Here is a 15,670-nt window from a genome sequence, read left to right on the forward strand (position 1 = left end):
GAAATTCCCCAACACAAAAATCTTAACTACGTAGCTAAACCATTTTAGAGTCTCAAGACTTCCCTGAAGACGAAAGAAGGCATAATGCTCAGGTAGTACCTATGCATTCAATACAGAGAAGGTATTTGGGCTACTGGCATTGCCCTAAGGCCAGCCAACCCAGCGTGACACAATAAGGCCAATTCGAAAAAGTGGCGCTTCGCCAATACTGAGGGAGAGACAACCATCGTATTACATTGTAGTAGCGACATTGCTTGTGTCCGTGCTATGTGCTAGGGGGTGGAACATTAAATAAGACGTATTGCTAAATCATTTGCCTTCGTTTTACTGGCATTATGCTTTCGCAATCCACTTTAACCATCAAAAGTCATTTACATAACTACTGGCCAATTTCCTTACAAATCAGTCTTATTTGGAAATGTGCGGTGCAATACGAAACAAATAAGTGTAAGCCAAAAATTTGACACATTTTCAACTCTAGCCAAGTCACTCATATACATTACGTAAACACGAATGTTATAAAAAAGTGGCAAAATCAAAGTTTCAAATGCATACTGCAATTGTTATCAAATTTATTCAAAAGTTAACACCGATGATGAGAGGAGCCTATTTAAAAGTCTGATAGTGCCACTCTTGAGAAAAATAATGCAAAATAACCAAAGTTATTAAAGTAACACCTATTTTGGACTAAGATGCTTGTTATAATTACCCAACAGCAGTAAATTTGTAGGCCTAAGTGTAACCAGCACCGTTTCCAATTCTTCGTCCCTTCGTCAATTTCAAAAGTAGGAGCACCATTCTTTCATTCAAAATGTAAGCGCATTTAAATGGACGCAAAAAAACAGAGCTAAGGATACAAGTGTTTCAAAAATCAGGGAAACTGGCCGCGTTTAATAAAGTGGAATTGATTATTTGAAGAATACCCTCTTACGGCCGTAAGAAAACATTTAATAGGATCAATTTGGGACCACCGAAGGATTGTATTGCATGTAACTAATAAAACGTGCTTTTTAAATCTGAGTATTACTAAACTTTGTCCACTTGTTTAATATGCTTCATAAGTTTTCAAAAATACTCCTTAAAAGTTCACAACTTAGTCAGAAATTATTCGGTATACATGCCTATTCTTAACCTTTGACTCGATCTTTGCTAATGAAAAATAGCAGTTTCGAATCCACTTGGATTGTACCGTTATCTTTGCCAAGGGTGTGGAGATAAGCTGGAATCCTACTCTGTTTATTTACAAATAGATTGCGATAAAAAATCAGGTGACTTTCAAATGTCTGAAGAACCTGAAACCAAAATATCTTGCAGCACAGTGCAGCAATCTAACGGTGAGGTGAGTCCCACCCTTGTAAAAGTGTTAAGAGTTTAACTTCATTTTATTGTGCGTTTCGCTAAATCACATACTCGTCTTGCAACCGTAAATGTAACAGAAAGGAACTGTTCTTAGACCTATGTGGGAGCACTTCTCAGTGGTCAGCTCCATGGATTCGGCACATTGAATACTCCTTCCTACGGCTATGTTGGGACATTTTGCAAAGGCCTCCGTCAAGGCATTGGCATTTCCCTCTTCCCAAATGACCACATGTTCATGGTAAACAAACTCATAATTCCTTCAAAAAAAACTCCTAGGGATTCTACAAAGCCGATGAACGTTCCGGATTGGGCATTTCAATTCGAGGTAACAGTGAAATCGACATAGGTCTATGGAAAGCGAATAGCCTCATAAAAGTCAGCACGTCCATTCTAAGCCAGATAAAGTCCTTTCAATCACCAGTTTTTACTCGATGCCTCATTGAGAATAGTAAGTTTGCCAAAGAGGAGATATTTACCATCCCGGACTTAGCGGCGTCACTGCCTTCTATGGGCCGCAGACGGGTATGTGCAGGACCTGTTTCAATAAGTCATTTTAGTCACCTGATGAGTGTAGCAATGACCACTCAAAAGAGTTCAGCGAACTTCCACTTGTGTTCTTTATTCGTAAGAATGGTGACTGCATAGATCTCGCAGTCGAGAATGACCCTGACGAGTGAGTCATTCGTTAACACACATATATTCTCCTCACATAATCTATTCGCCATCCAAAATATCCCTCTTTGTAGTCCATCGGACTGCAGGAGAATTGCCCCTGCATTGCATCTTCTTTCCTGTGTGGCAGCCTTGTCCAAAACTACCTTCTCTGCTGCATATCTTGCCAGGATTCTCAATCGTGAAGTCAACTGCAACGGGCCAATTACTAGAGTAGTGGAGAGGTTGTATTGTGCTGCTGAATGCAATGATCTCCACAGCATCAGGCAAATTCTTACCAACACACTCGAATTTTCGTGCAGGCTTCTGATAAGTGAAGGACATCCCCTGAGATATGACGTCAGTTTGAGTGATATGTACGGCATCACACCGCTTCATGTGGCTTCAGTGAGTTAGCAGACTTCAAAAGTGACTTGCATTAGCACAAACGCTAAGCAAACTTGAATTTAATCATTTACAAAGTCCTTGCAAATGTTTCAATTAAACAAAAGACGAAATTTTTAAATGCATTATCCTGCAACCATCCAAACCTTAACTTAGGCGAATCAGAGTGTTGAGGTGGTGGATTTCCTTCTATCTTACGGAGCGGATCCTAACGCGTCGATGGTAAACGGAATGAGACCCATCACACTGTGCACCCTCTTCTACCTGGAAAGGCATTCGTCGGAGCATAGTGACGGTTACCACTTAATAGAACTGGGCATTGGTCAGACCTCCTCTGGTGTTTACAATCGAGCGGAGCTGGTTTGGTTGTTGGGCTATGACGCCAGTGAATCTCCAGCGTCAAATGATGAAGATTGCGGTGGCGGTGACGATGACTACAAAATCCACAGATCTGATGATGGTAAACTTGGTCTAGCATTTGTCAGCCTTCAAGAAGTTAATTTAGACCGACTACATTAAATGCACTGTAGCCACAAGTTTGAGATAGAATTTGGCTTAGGCTTGAGCACAACTGGAATTTTGGATGCATGTCAACACTATCTGTCACAAAGAAGACGACTTGCAGGAGTCATCTCTATTGCCTTGTAGAGGGCTACATCGAGACGGGTGTCCTACAGTATCAAAAAACACTTCTGTAAGTTGGTTTGCATACGGTTACTGCTTCAGTCACACCCGTGAACGTGTGGACCATGTTGCGAATTCTCCGCGATTTGACAAGTACATGTCATGCAACCAGGTAAGCTGATGGGAAAGCAGTGAGGAGGGAGCACTTACCCCTTTTGCTTGTTCGCATGGGTAAGTAAAGGCAGGACTTTGTGGGGTTGATTGGGACATCAACGTGAGTAATTGATCTCGCCCACTACGGCATCACTCCAACACGTCTGAGTGGAGAGACAAGTTAGGTTCTTGTTGAGTAGACAAGATGCTTAACCAGACTCACAAACGAATCGGCGCTTACTTTGCTGGCATTTGAAGTAAACTTACAGCGATTTTGAGACAAAAGTAAAGGTCAAATCTCCCTTAAAATGCACACAATCGCAAGTGGTTTGTTGGTGGATTGGGTGTGTCAAGGATGGCAGCAACTCAAATGCCTACTCGTGAACCATTATCTGCCTTCACTTCTCGCTATCAGTTGTCCTGCCGCATCTGGTTCAGCCTTCCTTGTGTGGGACAAATGGAAGCTTGAGGCATTTGGTGAGTGTTGCATACCGCCCGTGTCCATGCATGCATTTGTCTTGCAAAGTTATGCCATCAATACCATTTGGTTTGAGCAAGTCTGGACAGACACAGCTATTCCATCCCATGACCGCAACTTGCACACCGAGATGTGACGACTTTTTATCAACCTTACAGACTCGCTGTCTTTAGTCATTGGTCCATCACTTCGCATCGAGTGGACGTGCAGCCACGCCAACACCAACATCATCACCACAGATGCAATGTTACCGCTTTTATTAGCAGTCTACTTATTCATCATCTGGCCACGAAAGTTCAAGCGGCTATGCGACGGCGGTAATGATATTACGACCCGGAACCTAAGTGCTTTTATGTCCTTTGAGAGGTTGATCACTATTTGTGTGGCAGGACTAACCCTAGAACAATTCATTCTACCGAGTACTTGCAAAATACACCATCATCCATCCATCTCTCGACCACTGAGTCGTGGCATATGAGTACACACCTTGACAAAGAAAGGTAAGCTATTTGCGATGCAGAAAAGGGTAAATTTCAGGTGTTGCACTGCTGTGTATACCAAAAACCTTATTCAAAGCGTGAAACGATAAGGAATTTGCTCCTGTTGTAAATAACAGCACAACGTGACAGAGGATCTCTCTCCACTCCCTATCCAACAGTGCAATACTAAACTAAACTCCAGGAGTCAATGGAGTGGCCTCTGAAGCAAAGTGAAGAGGAATGACACCAGAATTGCCCTAGACTTTGTAAATGGATGTCGGAATTTAGAGGATGGGCTGCTACACAACCCGCATAGATGACAAACAAAGTACTAAAGCTTGCATGCACTTCATTGTGCTGATCAACAAAATGAATTGCCGCAGCTGACATGAAAAATAGCCAATTTTATACTAGATGAGGAAATGAAGGTTATTAAGTTCGATTCTTTAATGAACAAGATATCTTACTCACCAACGCCATGGGTGACTGTGAATTGGAGAGTCGTTGGTTGAACTAGAAGGCACAATTTGACTGTCCGCTGCCCCCCTCTCCCTATCTGGTAGCATTCGGACCCTGTCTGGCCCTTTTTTCCCGTCCTAGTATCTCAAAGCACTTACGTGGGATATCACTGAGATGCCTACGCCTGGAGGTTTAGTGAGCCGTAAGTCCAAGCGACCTTGTAGAAGCTCGGCCTTGACGAAGGCAACTCAGGTGACACAGGCGGATCTCAAGGAAATAAGAAAAAGCATTCGGTAATGCTTTATCACCTCGAGTAGCTTAAAAAACCTACTCTGACCTTACAAATTAAATGAATATTGCGTGTTTAAATTAATCAAGGTAAATGCTTTGTTACATCGCTGTTTAACATTAATAGGATTGGTCTTCATACCTACATAACGCCATGGGTCTGCAGAAGCACTAGTTCCTCCCCTCTAAATCAGAGTAAATGGTGCTTTAAAGGGGCGGTAGACCTGAGACCCACTTCCATCTTAGTGCTTTTGCAGCTCATCTTAAACCTCCTCGGTGTTGTGTAAGACTTGTGATTGGACGATAGTTTGGCTGGAGGGCATATATTTCTCATTACATTATCTTCACTTTGATCGCTTTCTTTTAATGCTTGTAGGATTAGAGCACGCCTAAAGACGATGCTACTACTCCTGCAGCACGGCGCCAACCCAAACATTGCTATACAGCCTCTGCCTCCGTTGATAGCTGCAGCTCGAGCTGGAGATGTGGAGTTATCCCGACTGTTGCTGCACTTTGATGCAGATCCCAACATCCGCATTCCACCGCACTCTGTCACGATGTCTGAGGTGCGTGTTTCTCCCACAAACTCTACATTCCCTTGTGTCAGTATTGCTTGACTTAGCATGCAGTGGAGGTACTAAAGTGGAGTCACCTACGTTAGAGAGACAGGTAGTTCAAAGAATAAATAGAAAGAGGATTTTATTGTTAGATCTCAAGATTGGCTTATTCGTCAACGTGCTCTCAGAGACAGTTGACAACCACGGTTCAAATGTTTGAATGTTCTAACATGATGTCAACATCTCTTTCCTTGATTTTGCTCTTTAATCAAATTCATTTGCTTCCAATTAAGTGTGCTTCATACCTATGAACTGGAGGTTCAGGTAGAAGACGGAGCAGCGTGCATAAGAAGCACTGGTGGAAGATGTAGCAATTCCTTCCTAATGCTTAGTGGGTTACATTTTTTGCCAGACTAATTAACCCTTGGCTGCAATACCACTCTGTGGACCAACATGTGTCAAGCAGTAACTTTGAGTGATTCCCTTGAGGACCACCTGATCGGCTCAACTCGCGATCTTCAACTTCTCTCCACTTGCATTCACAAGGGTCCAATTCTTATCAGTTTGCCGTTAAATCGTACAGCAGAAATGTCTATTCTGAATGTTAGATTATGCAGATGGGATGGCGCAAGATTCACCAATGCAAGCGTTTCTCCAAATGTAAAGAATGGATTCAAGAAGAGGCCAAGGATTTTGTGCCCTTCGTTCCTTATTAAGTTTTTAATCACATAGGCGGGTGACCTAGAGGAAGCGACTAAACCAAAAGGCCAAGTAAGGATGCAGAATAAGGAGCACATCGACCGTAGGAGTATATCATCCAATTCTACCTCTTTTACAATACAGTATCTCCTCCTCATTATTTAATAAAACGTATGTACTATCATTTATGAGTAGAAGCTGTGGCACTTACCCAGTATTCAGTGAAACATTTTCAGATTTTGTGCTTAGGCTAAACAATCTTCATTTCCTTCTTCAGACCACATTCACCGACAACCACGGAAACATCTATACGACAAGTGCTGGTGGACTCACGGCGTTACATTTCGCCGTGGTTCTGCCCGGCGCCGTAGGCGTCCAGCTGACACAAATGCTTCTTCAGAGAGGAGCGAATCCCAATTTGAGAGCTCTGCCTGATGCCAGCTTTCTCGTTGATATTGAGGTAAAATTGCTTTCCAGTTTCTTCCACGAAGACTATTTTAGACGGAAGCGAAAGTATGTGTGTAGTTTCCGTAAGTAGTTGAGGCTCTGATGTCCGATTTAGTTAAAAACAGGCATTAAATAATTTAAGATAAAGTTTTATTCGGAAATCATGCTGTGAAAACACGTTGAGTTCGCATTAGCCACCACTGTTTTCTTTAACTATCTGGGTATTTCATTGAGGTCCAACCTATAAAATGGAAAAGCAAATCATCAATTTCCTTTTTATTTTGATATATAAACTCCTTCCAGCCAACTTGGTTAAATCACAACATCCGACTTTTGCTGTTTCAGGGCAAGAAATCAACCTGGTCGACCTCCACGTGTGACGGTGGCAGGACCGCATTGCATCTCGCATGCGCAAAGACCTACGACAAACAGGTTGATTGGCCACTTTCTTGTTGTAAAAGGAGTCGTAGCCTTCTGTTTACTCATGGTACCTCCATCCTTTGATTTTTAGCACGCCACGGAGATAGTGAAATTGTTGATACATCACAGTGCCGATGCCAACCTTCTCTGCAATGGTCACTGCGCTCTCAGCCTAGCACTGGCCTGTGGTAATGATGAGGTGAGCAAATCAAACCACCTTGTCAATCCAGTTGGCGAAAGCTATCAATGTCTAACTAATGAGGTTTCACAGCGCCTTAGTTGTGGCATTCACAAATCAGCATCACTCGTCTAACAGCTTCGTATTTGCCCTCTAGTCGCTATTGTCCCTTAAACATGCACAGCATCAGACAAGATAAACAGGAGTCTACCTCCACCCACATTTATGACGGTCCGCCTCTCATTGCACGATAGATCGTCTCACTTCTGCTGACCTATCCACAAACGAAAGTAGGAATGCGCCTGACACATGGACTTGGCTCTTCTCTGTGCGTGCTCCTGCACCCCATCTTCGAGCACGTTCGCACTTTCGACAGTCGGTTGTCTCTCCTCTCACAACTCATTGCCCACTGCCCTTCGGGTCTCCTCAATCATCGTATCACCATGCCCTACGAACTGGTCGAAGGTATCTCCTCAACGATTAATCAAATCTTGCTGAAATCTGCTCAGTAGTAGCTGAATTTTTTCAGTGATTTTGCAGGTAACATTGTGGACTACGTGTTGCATGTCTACACGCGAGTTGAGAAGAAGGTGTTGGGTGATCCTGCCAAGCGTCACATCTTGCAACAACGACAACGCATTTTGGATTTGCTAGCTGCAGAACTGAGAAAATCAGCTTTTGCGAGTGAAACGTGGAGGCGCGTTCAAGGTAAGCAGTATTATAGAGGAGCGAAGAAATTCACGAGGCAGTTTGAGGGTTGCAGATGGCTTAATCACTATTGACAGATGATGGAGTGATGATTCTATTAAGACCTTTTTTAAAATATTCTGACAGCGTTAATAAGACAGTTTTGATTGTATTTGCCTTTAGATTTGAACCATGCTGGCAGCCTCATGGAAATGTGAGTGCTCGCATTCTGATAGCCCCTCGGAAGTTGGCAGTTATTTGATTCACACCCATCCATCAAATCAATTTTGTAGAAATGAGCTACAATTCTGCTTCCATTGTGGGCGATCATTGGGTGTCAACCTCTCTCCATGTCGACGATGTCGGCTGGTGTTGTTCTGCTCCAATTCTTGTCGAAGAGGAGCCTGGATGGAATGGCACGGAAGACAGTGTTTGCACATTATGGGTTTGTCTTTATACCTTCAGCTTTATCTCATTTTACCTCGGCTGCCAAGTTGAGGGCATTAGAGTTCAGCAATGCCTAGTCGTTTAGCAGGCCATCTTTCCTGTCTTCATTACGTGTCCAGTTGGACATTCGTGTTGTAAATTTTGAACACCATGGAGACAGTGCAAGAGTCTCCAAAATGATCAGAATAATGATTATGTGCAGACGCGTCTTCTTTGTTGAAATGAATGGCTTTGGGAGCGCAAAAGTTACAAGTCCGAGTGGCTTTGAAATGAAGGCAAACCTTTTTTGTTCTGTTCACTTACACGTTCCTCCTCCTCTTGTTTCAGCTAGGCAAAACAGAGGAAAGGCCATGACAAATACCAGAAGTGGTTTAAAAGTGGTAAGAACAAAGCAATTGCCCTTAGTGACTTTCTTACTCCACGAGCGACAATTTAGCACCACGAATTAAAGGTTAGGGCTCATCCAGTATGACCCTGTAGTCCTCTTTTACACAATATCCATATCTCGGATGACACTGCATTTCCCTCGAGTTGTTTGAATGTCGTCACAGATACCCACGGACCCCCGTATTCTTAGAGACCCTCATGAAAGAGTTGAACTTGTTGACTCCTACTTGATTCATTTTTATACACATTGAAATCAGGATGGACGCCAACTACCTGTGCCGTCCACTGGAAACGGTCATCCAGCTCACAGCTACGGTTTCTACAGGGACCGCATCTACATGAGGAAGGACGCCATTGAACGCCTTCAAGAGGAAGAATTATCTTCGTATGGCAACTACAGCTTTCTTTGAGTCAATAGGCACGAGCGTCTCACACTACTTGACTTCACCTGAATGCATCGCAATGCACTTGCATCTTTGTATTGTCAGTGGGTTTTCTTCAGTGCTAATGGAATTTACGCCCATTGGCTGGACATAATGGTTGGGTTCAGATTAACTCATTTGGCATTGCCTGCTTGCCGCACATTTTGTTCGCTTCGAGTCTTCTCTGGAGCCTTCAAAAGCTATACTTGTGCTGCAGTCAGTGCGGGCCGCAGAGGAGGTCATGCGGTCTGCAGTAACTAGTAGGCGGCTTGTGACAGCCAAGACCAAGGAGGCTTCGGACCTCGGACCCGCAAAATAATGCAAAATTTTTGTGTTGGAATGTTGCATTCAACAGAATTATGTGAGGCACTATTTATGATGCGTCGCACATTACTACTTCTAATTCCAAACAACATGTATGTCAGTCGTTTGGGGGCAAAATTGTCATGTTGCTAAATCAGGTGTGCTCGTGTAGCTCGATAGCAGTATAGACGGCAAAACTCCATTTTCTCTGTAAAGTAGAATTTTTTTATTTGTAATTAACCCCTTTCCTGGCAAACAATCCCATTCAGTAGTAGCTGGATATTGGCGCACCTTGTCGGATTCTTCCTGGTCAAAACATTACCTGCCGAGGATTCTGCGATCCGTATTTGTGTCAAAGTTGCGACGATCGACTGACTCGTAAAATTTACAACTTTAAACGTTACTTCACTGTCAGGCCAAATTAAATGAGATGCCCTAAAAAAAAAGATTTTACACCACATTTTGCTGTGCTCGAATTAAAAAGGCTAAGCGTGGAGAAACACAGCACCTTCAGTGTTGAAGCCGTCCGCACCAACTGTGGAATGAAGTTCGTAATCTTTTGATAAATCCGTCAAATCTCCACTTGTTTGATTTCAAATGATGTTTAGCATTTAGATGTTGTCATAAAAATTTTCCATATATGGGTTCTTTCAAAAAGTAGCTATTGGTTTCAATTTGAAAACGTGAGGGGCGGGTTGACTTCCGTGGCAGCATCATCATTATTATCAGCAGTAGTGGCGGCAGCAACGAGGTTTGGAGCTGATCCAAGTGATGCCCACCGAAATGTTGACTGATGGGCTCTCCTTGCGAAAATCGCCATCGAGAATGCTGAAACCCTTGCCAACCAGGTCAAGTAATCAGTAGACCTGCGATTCGTGTTGTTTTGCGTTGCGGTGAAGCGAGACACGGTGCCATGCTAAGCAGTTCAAGGCGAATTGGTGGGGGGGGGGGGGGGTTAGAAGATGATCCACAGTAAAGGGTCTCTGCAATACGTCGACCTCTAAATGCCTCGTGAATTTTGTGGATGAGGCTCGTTGGGGTGTACAAGGATAAGGTGAAAATAGAGGCATGTTCGTACTCTCGATGGAGCCATGGAAATCATAGAATTTGCTCTTTTCATCCAACACTAGTAGCCCGTTGTTGATTTCACTGAGTTGCCTTTAATGAAGGCGGCTAAATGCAAATTGATGCTGATCCACTTCCAAGTGGAGGAGTAGGGTTGATGCTTCCATTTTAAAGCCTTAACCAACCAATCAACGTTTGAAGCACGCCGAAAGCCTCAAATGTTGCAGAATGCAGGTCATATCATTCCCTGACGAACAATGTGTTGTTTGGGGATGAATCGCACCGCTGCTGCCTCGGTTATCATCGGCCCCACCCAACCATCAGGCAGAGTTTCTTGTGCTCCGTCATTCAGTAGAGCAACAGCATGACCAGATTGATGGTTTGGGCGAGGTGCATCTATTTGGGCTCCGCGATCGGACTTGGTGGCCCACGGTCTTCCCAAGTCGTGGTCGAATCAGCAGATTCCGTGTCTTGGTATAGTTGAACAGGCAGTTTTATAAGAAGTGTGAAGTGTGGAAGCCGTCCATTCTGGTGTATTGCAACGAGTCAGCCCTGAAAATGTAGCATCCCAAGGTGCTGTGGAGTAAAATGTTGAAACGCCACCCCAAAATAGCCGACATGCGAACCCACTAGAGGGTGCTTTCTCAAACATCGAGAACACAAATACCGACAGATCTAATGGTTTGCCTAAAATCCACGAAATATAGTGCCAGCCGTGGGATCCGTGCAGGTGCAACTGATCCACAAATATGTCCCCATCACTCCTTATTTTGTCATTTCACCTTTCTCTACTCGAATACGAATCAAACTCAATCAGACCCTTTTACTCCCTTTCAGTGAAATGTTGCATTTAAGAGGTACTTAAACCTGAACAATCCCTTACACTAGACTTTGAAGCGTGAATTACCCGACGCACTGACAAACTCGTGTTTTTGGCCAGCCGGAGGTGTATCAGGACTACTTCCAATTCCCAATTCTGAGTGACAACGTCAAAGCAACTGCTGTTAAGCAAGCGGGTCTATTTCCAACCAATAGGCACCTAGTCTCAATGTCAACCATTAACTCTAATTCGCCTTGACTTTCAGTGGCAACTTTCCCAGTGGTGCCCAAACTCATGCCTCCAGGCACACTGCTGCGAGTTGGTGTGCACTCTTAGTACCTTAATGAAATATTACAACCGATTTTCAACACGTTGAAGCAACCAACAAACTTATTTACTTCAGCGTCAGATTTCTCGCCATGTCACTTCAGCATAGGAGCTCACAAGGAAGCCAATTTCAGACAAACTCGCAGCAATCCCCACCATTCCATATAAGTATAAGGTAGAGCAAAACAAAGTCAATTAAAGCAGATGAAAGCACTTTAACTTAGGGTGGAGTAAATCAAATGAAAACAGAATAAAATAGAAATGCATGAGCAAGTATGACAGCTAAGAATGATCGGATAGTAGATGCCACAAGTGTTTGTGTCCAATTGTTCATCTGCATCAGGTGCTCATTGGTCAGGTGAGAAATGTACACCGACATGATGTTTTGGTTGCCAAGAGGGCAAATCCTTCCAGCCTCTACTTGGTACATGCCGCCTTGATAGGTATTCACATCTGCCTACACGCAGTGTATGGTTCGCACGGATGTGCTGGTAATGTCCTTCCAGCAATGCAAGTAAATGAGAAAGCAAGCTAGCAATGCGGGCAAGTAGTCGTACAGACAAGTCATGAATCCAAAATACAATAAAACAGTACTGACAAAGTCATATTAACTCCCAACTCGCTTGTTGTGCAATAGTTAAGTGTATTCTGGAGGCAGAGGTAACACTGTAAGGGAGCGTCTATATCATCGTAGAAGAGGTCAATCAGAGTCTTGCTTCCTCTTCATTCGAATAATTACTTGCAGAACGAAGATCTGCCTTCCACGCTACCACATAGTACGCCATTTGAGAACATAAAAGGAAGCCGTGCATCAAGTAAGTGGAGGAGAGAGAAACGAGATGCCAGCAGAAATGACAATTAGTTCTCCGTCTCCTACTCAGTCCATTCACCTACCTGACGTGCCACTTCCTTCTCACCTGTCATCAAGTAAGGCACTATGCGGTATTGAGGAAGGTGGATTCCACTACTATGCATAAGTAATTCAAGGTAACAAATTCACAACGTAAATTGACCTCCTTCATCTTAGATGTGTATGTGAGTGGGTATTGTGACTGTGAAGTAGTCAATACTGAAGTAGGTGGGAGCTTACATTGACGTCCCATTGCGTGGAGCCCGAAAGTCTTGAAGGAAGGGCAGCATCCAAATGGGATTGTGCATATTCCCTAGCTTTGACTTCAAATATAAGAGGAACATGTACATCGCTTCCGAGTGGGAAGTCTAACCAACGGCAGTGATTATTTGAAAGATGTAACCAGGAGAGCATCCCTTCCCACAAAATGCAAGTTTATCTCATCATAAATGACAGGCGCGTAAACACTTCACGTCTCTTCTCTTTCCGCCTCTCACTTCTACTTCTTGTATCACTCAATGCACGCCTTCCTCAGAAACCAAATTATGTGATTGGCAAGTTTCCCTTCCACGTGGACATATCGTCCACTCAATGTCAGTGTGGAGGTTTTCGAGTCCCAATGAAGCCGTCTAGCTTCCAGCACCTAATGGTAGATTGTCACAGAAAGTGTAAATTCTACAGCAACCTTCCGGCTCCTCCAATGACTCCTAAGTCACATCCATCAGTGAATCAAGGAGTACCTCTGTGCATACACACTCATACATGTCCTCGTGCACATGCATTTGCATACGCATGTATCCTTGTAAGCATGCATATGTGAAAAAATGTGGGCGACTGTGTGTATGTATATAGATGTGTATGATAAAATACATATAAGTAAAATTTTTGAAAAAAGGAATGATGTGCACACAAATACTGAGTCGGTGGGCTCACAGTCAGCGTAAGTGGAGGTGTTGTCGCAAGAGGCAAATCAATCGACCACTTCAACACCTAATACCCAAATCTCGTAGTAAATGTGCTAGATTACTCGTTACTATGCTCATGGCACGGTCACTACTTTCCTCATGTTCCAAAACTGTGCACTATAACTTTGCTGCACGCGAAATATAGCTAGAGGCGAGGTTGCCTTTGACACCTTACTTCCAGTAAACAATCGCTAAGTGGAACACTACATTCTGGTTGTCCCGTGTGACGGCCACCTTGAAAACAGAACATAAAGCAATGCATGGAATTTCACCATTTGAATGAAACGACATTTGTTGCTACTGACAGACAAGTTAAATGAAACCAAACCGTCAAATCTCATTAACTACAGCAATTTCATTCTAAAGGCAAAATTCTCTCCTCCCCTCTGACCTTTGCTACCACCATCAGCACGTGTGGACCGAAAGGCAGGTCGCAAAAATTGCAGAAACCAAACAGTACCCAACCCATGCACCTTCTCACATTGTTCAGGACGTTAGCGCAAATCAGCAATGAGCACACAGAAAATGCAACTAACCAGAAAATTCACAATTTCTGCTTGGACATACTTGTGGAAGCAATGAGGAGTTTACCACGAGTTTCTACAGATAAATAGACGCGAGACAGATAGCTAAAGAGAAGTAGAGACGGGCAGCAGGGGAGATAGATGATAGGAAAAAAAGTGAGCATGCACAGTGTCATAGTATTGCATGACGGTTATGAGAGGCACAGATAAACGTCTCTAATCTCTGGAAAATGCATTCAGTGCACCGCAAAACTCATTAGGCTGCCGTTCTCCCAACTAGCCCATTGCGCTGACAATCGCTTTTTAAAAAACCGCAATGAATTGCTGTGAATCGTCACTTGCCATATGAACTCGTTCCCACTATCAACAACAAATAAAACTCCGTAACAAGGGTAGGATGTTACACTGTTGTTGGTTGCTCATTGCCATAAGTAGAAAATGACGTTTCTCCCCAATCATTCCCAGTTGATGAGAATGGTAATCCATTATTCGTCATTAGTAAACAAAACAGGGACTCACCGAGTCGAAAGTGATGTGCCGCATGGAAGCTTAGAGCTGCGATGAACTACCGCCATTACGGCATGGATAAGACACCGTACTGCACTCGCCATCTCGTCATATCTACAACGGTGACAGTCACAATAAGATAACATCCCGATCTCTCCACTTTGGCCCATTGCCACAATAGAAAGCTCATCATAACAGCTTTGGATATTAGAAAAGAATATGGAGTGGGAAAAACCCCAGAGCTCAGTGAGAAATGGGAAATAGCCTTGATTTCTCGAGATGATCATCAATTAACATGCGTCAGAAATTAAAGCCGAGATGTGCTGCTAAGGTTAGAGCAGAATGGGAATCGACACCTTCAACCGCAAAGTGCAACATACCAAGGACCACAAATCTAAACCAAGTCTTGGACCGAAATGTAATTTAACTGGTTTCTGCTAACTCAGGGATCGCCCCTCTGCGCACTCTGACCACGTTTCCCCAACCATCGTAGGCGCACGTTGACCCTACGCCTACATAAGCAGTGGGATAAAACAAAACAAAGATAACATGATTCCAGTCTTACTCACAAAAGTAGGTTAGGCTGCGGTAAGACGTAAAATATTCGTACTTTTTTGGTTCTGAGTAGAAATCGAGCCGGTTTTCCTTGTTGTAGTGCCGTCTTTATGCCTGGAAAATGGTAATGATCGCATTGCCAAGCTCCTTTGCCAAAATATAGACCAAACGGCAAAATTTGTAAACGAAGACACGAATTGGTAAATTAAATTACTCTGTCTGATCCCCTAATAAATGAACGGTAATCTGATTTCATGGGGGTATTTGGATAGCATTGGAGCAAATTTCATTAGTTAGGCATAAAACGTGATCTGTTTTGGGTACAGACTAGAGCAACACCTCTGTACAATTTGATGGTGAGATAGTAGATATGTCAAATATAATCGTACGCCTCCCATAAAGCACTTTTCCTCCTGCAAGTTAGGTGCTTATAATAAAAACTACCGCTTTAAAGTGAAGTTTAGAGAAAGTGTAAAAATCCACCAGTTTATATTGTCCCTTGCCTTTTTTAAGTGTGCTGCCGTGAAAATTGTCATAACGATCACTGGATAGCAATTGGGTAGTTGTATTTATACCCGTAGAGCATATTTCAAAATTTTCCTGAGCAGTGTAAT

At 43.3% G+C, this 15,670-nt stretch overlaps 1 protein-coding gene across 1 annotated transcript; it reads left to right on the forward strand. All coding sequences in view use genetic code 11, as the record gives it.

Annotated features, from left to right (window-relative positions):
• Positions 1 to 1,279: 1,279 nt before the first annotated feature.
• On the forward strand, positions 1,280 to 8,382 carry EGR_09303 (Ankyrin repeat and MYND domain-containing protein; the record flags this gene model as incomplete). The annotated part of the gene is made up of 17 exons (XM_024498552.1): positions 1,280 to 1,339; positions 1,454 to 1,597; positions 1,636 to 1,881; positions 1,917 to 2,032; positions 2,202 to 2,418; positions 2,572 to 2,875; positions 3,064 to 3,109; positions 3,142 to 3,211; positions 4,750 to 4,901; positions 5,273 to 5,462; positions 6,430 to 6,612; positions 6,945 to 7,031; positions 7,111 to 7,218; positions 7,452 to 7,662; positions 7,738 to 7,905; positions 8,068 to 8,098; positions 8,178 to 8,382. 17 exons carry the CDS (start codon positions 1,280 to 1,282, stop codon positions 8,380 to 8,382), a joined length of 2,538 nt encoding a protein of 845 aa, XP_024347025.1.
• Positions 8,383 to 15,670: the final 7,288 nt, after the last annotated feature.

The sequence above is a fragment of the Echinococcus granulosus genome, assembly GCF_000524195.1.
Source record: "Echinococcus granulosus chromosome Unknown EG_S00142, whole genome shotgun sequence".
Taxonomy (NCBI): Eukaryota; Metazoa; Platyhelminthes; class Cestoda; order Cyclophyllidea; family Taeniidae; genus Echinococcus; species Echinococcus granulosus.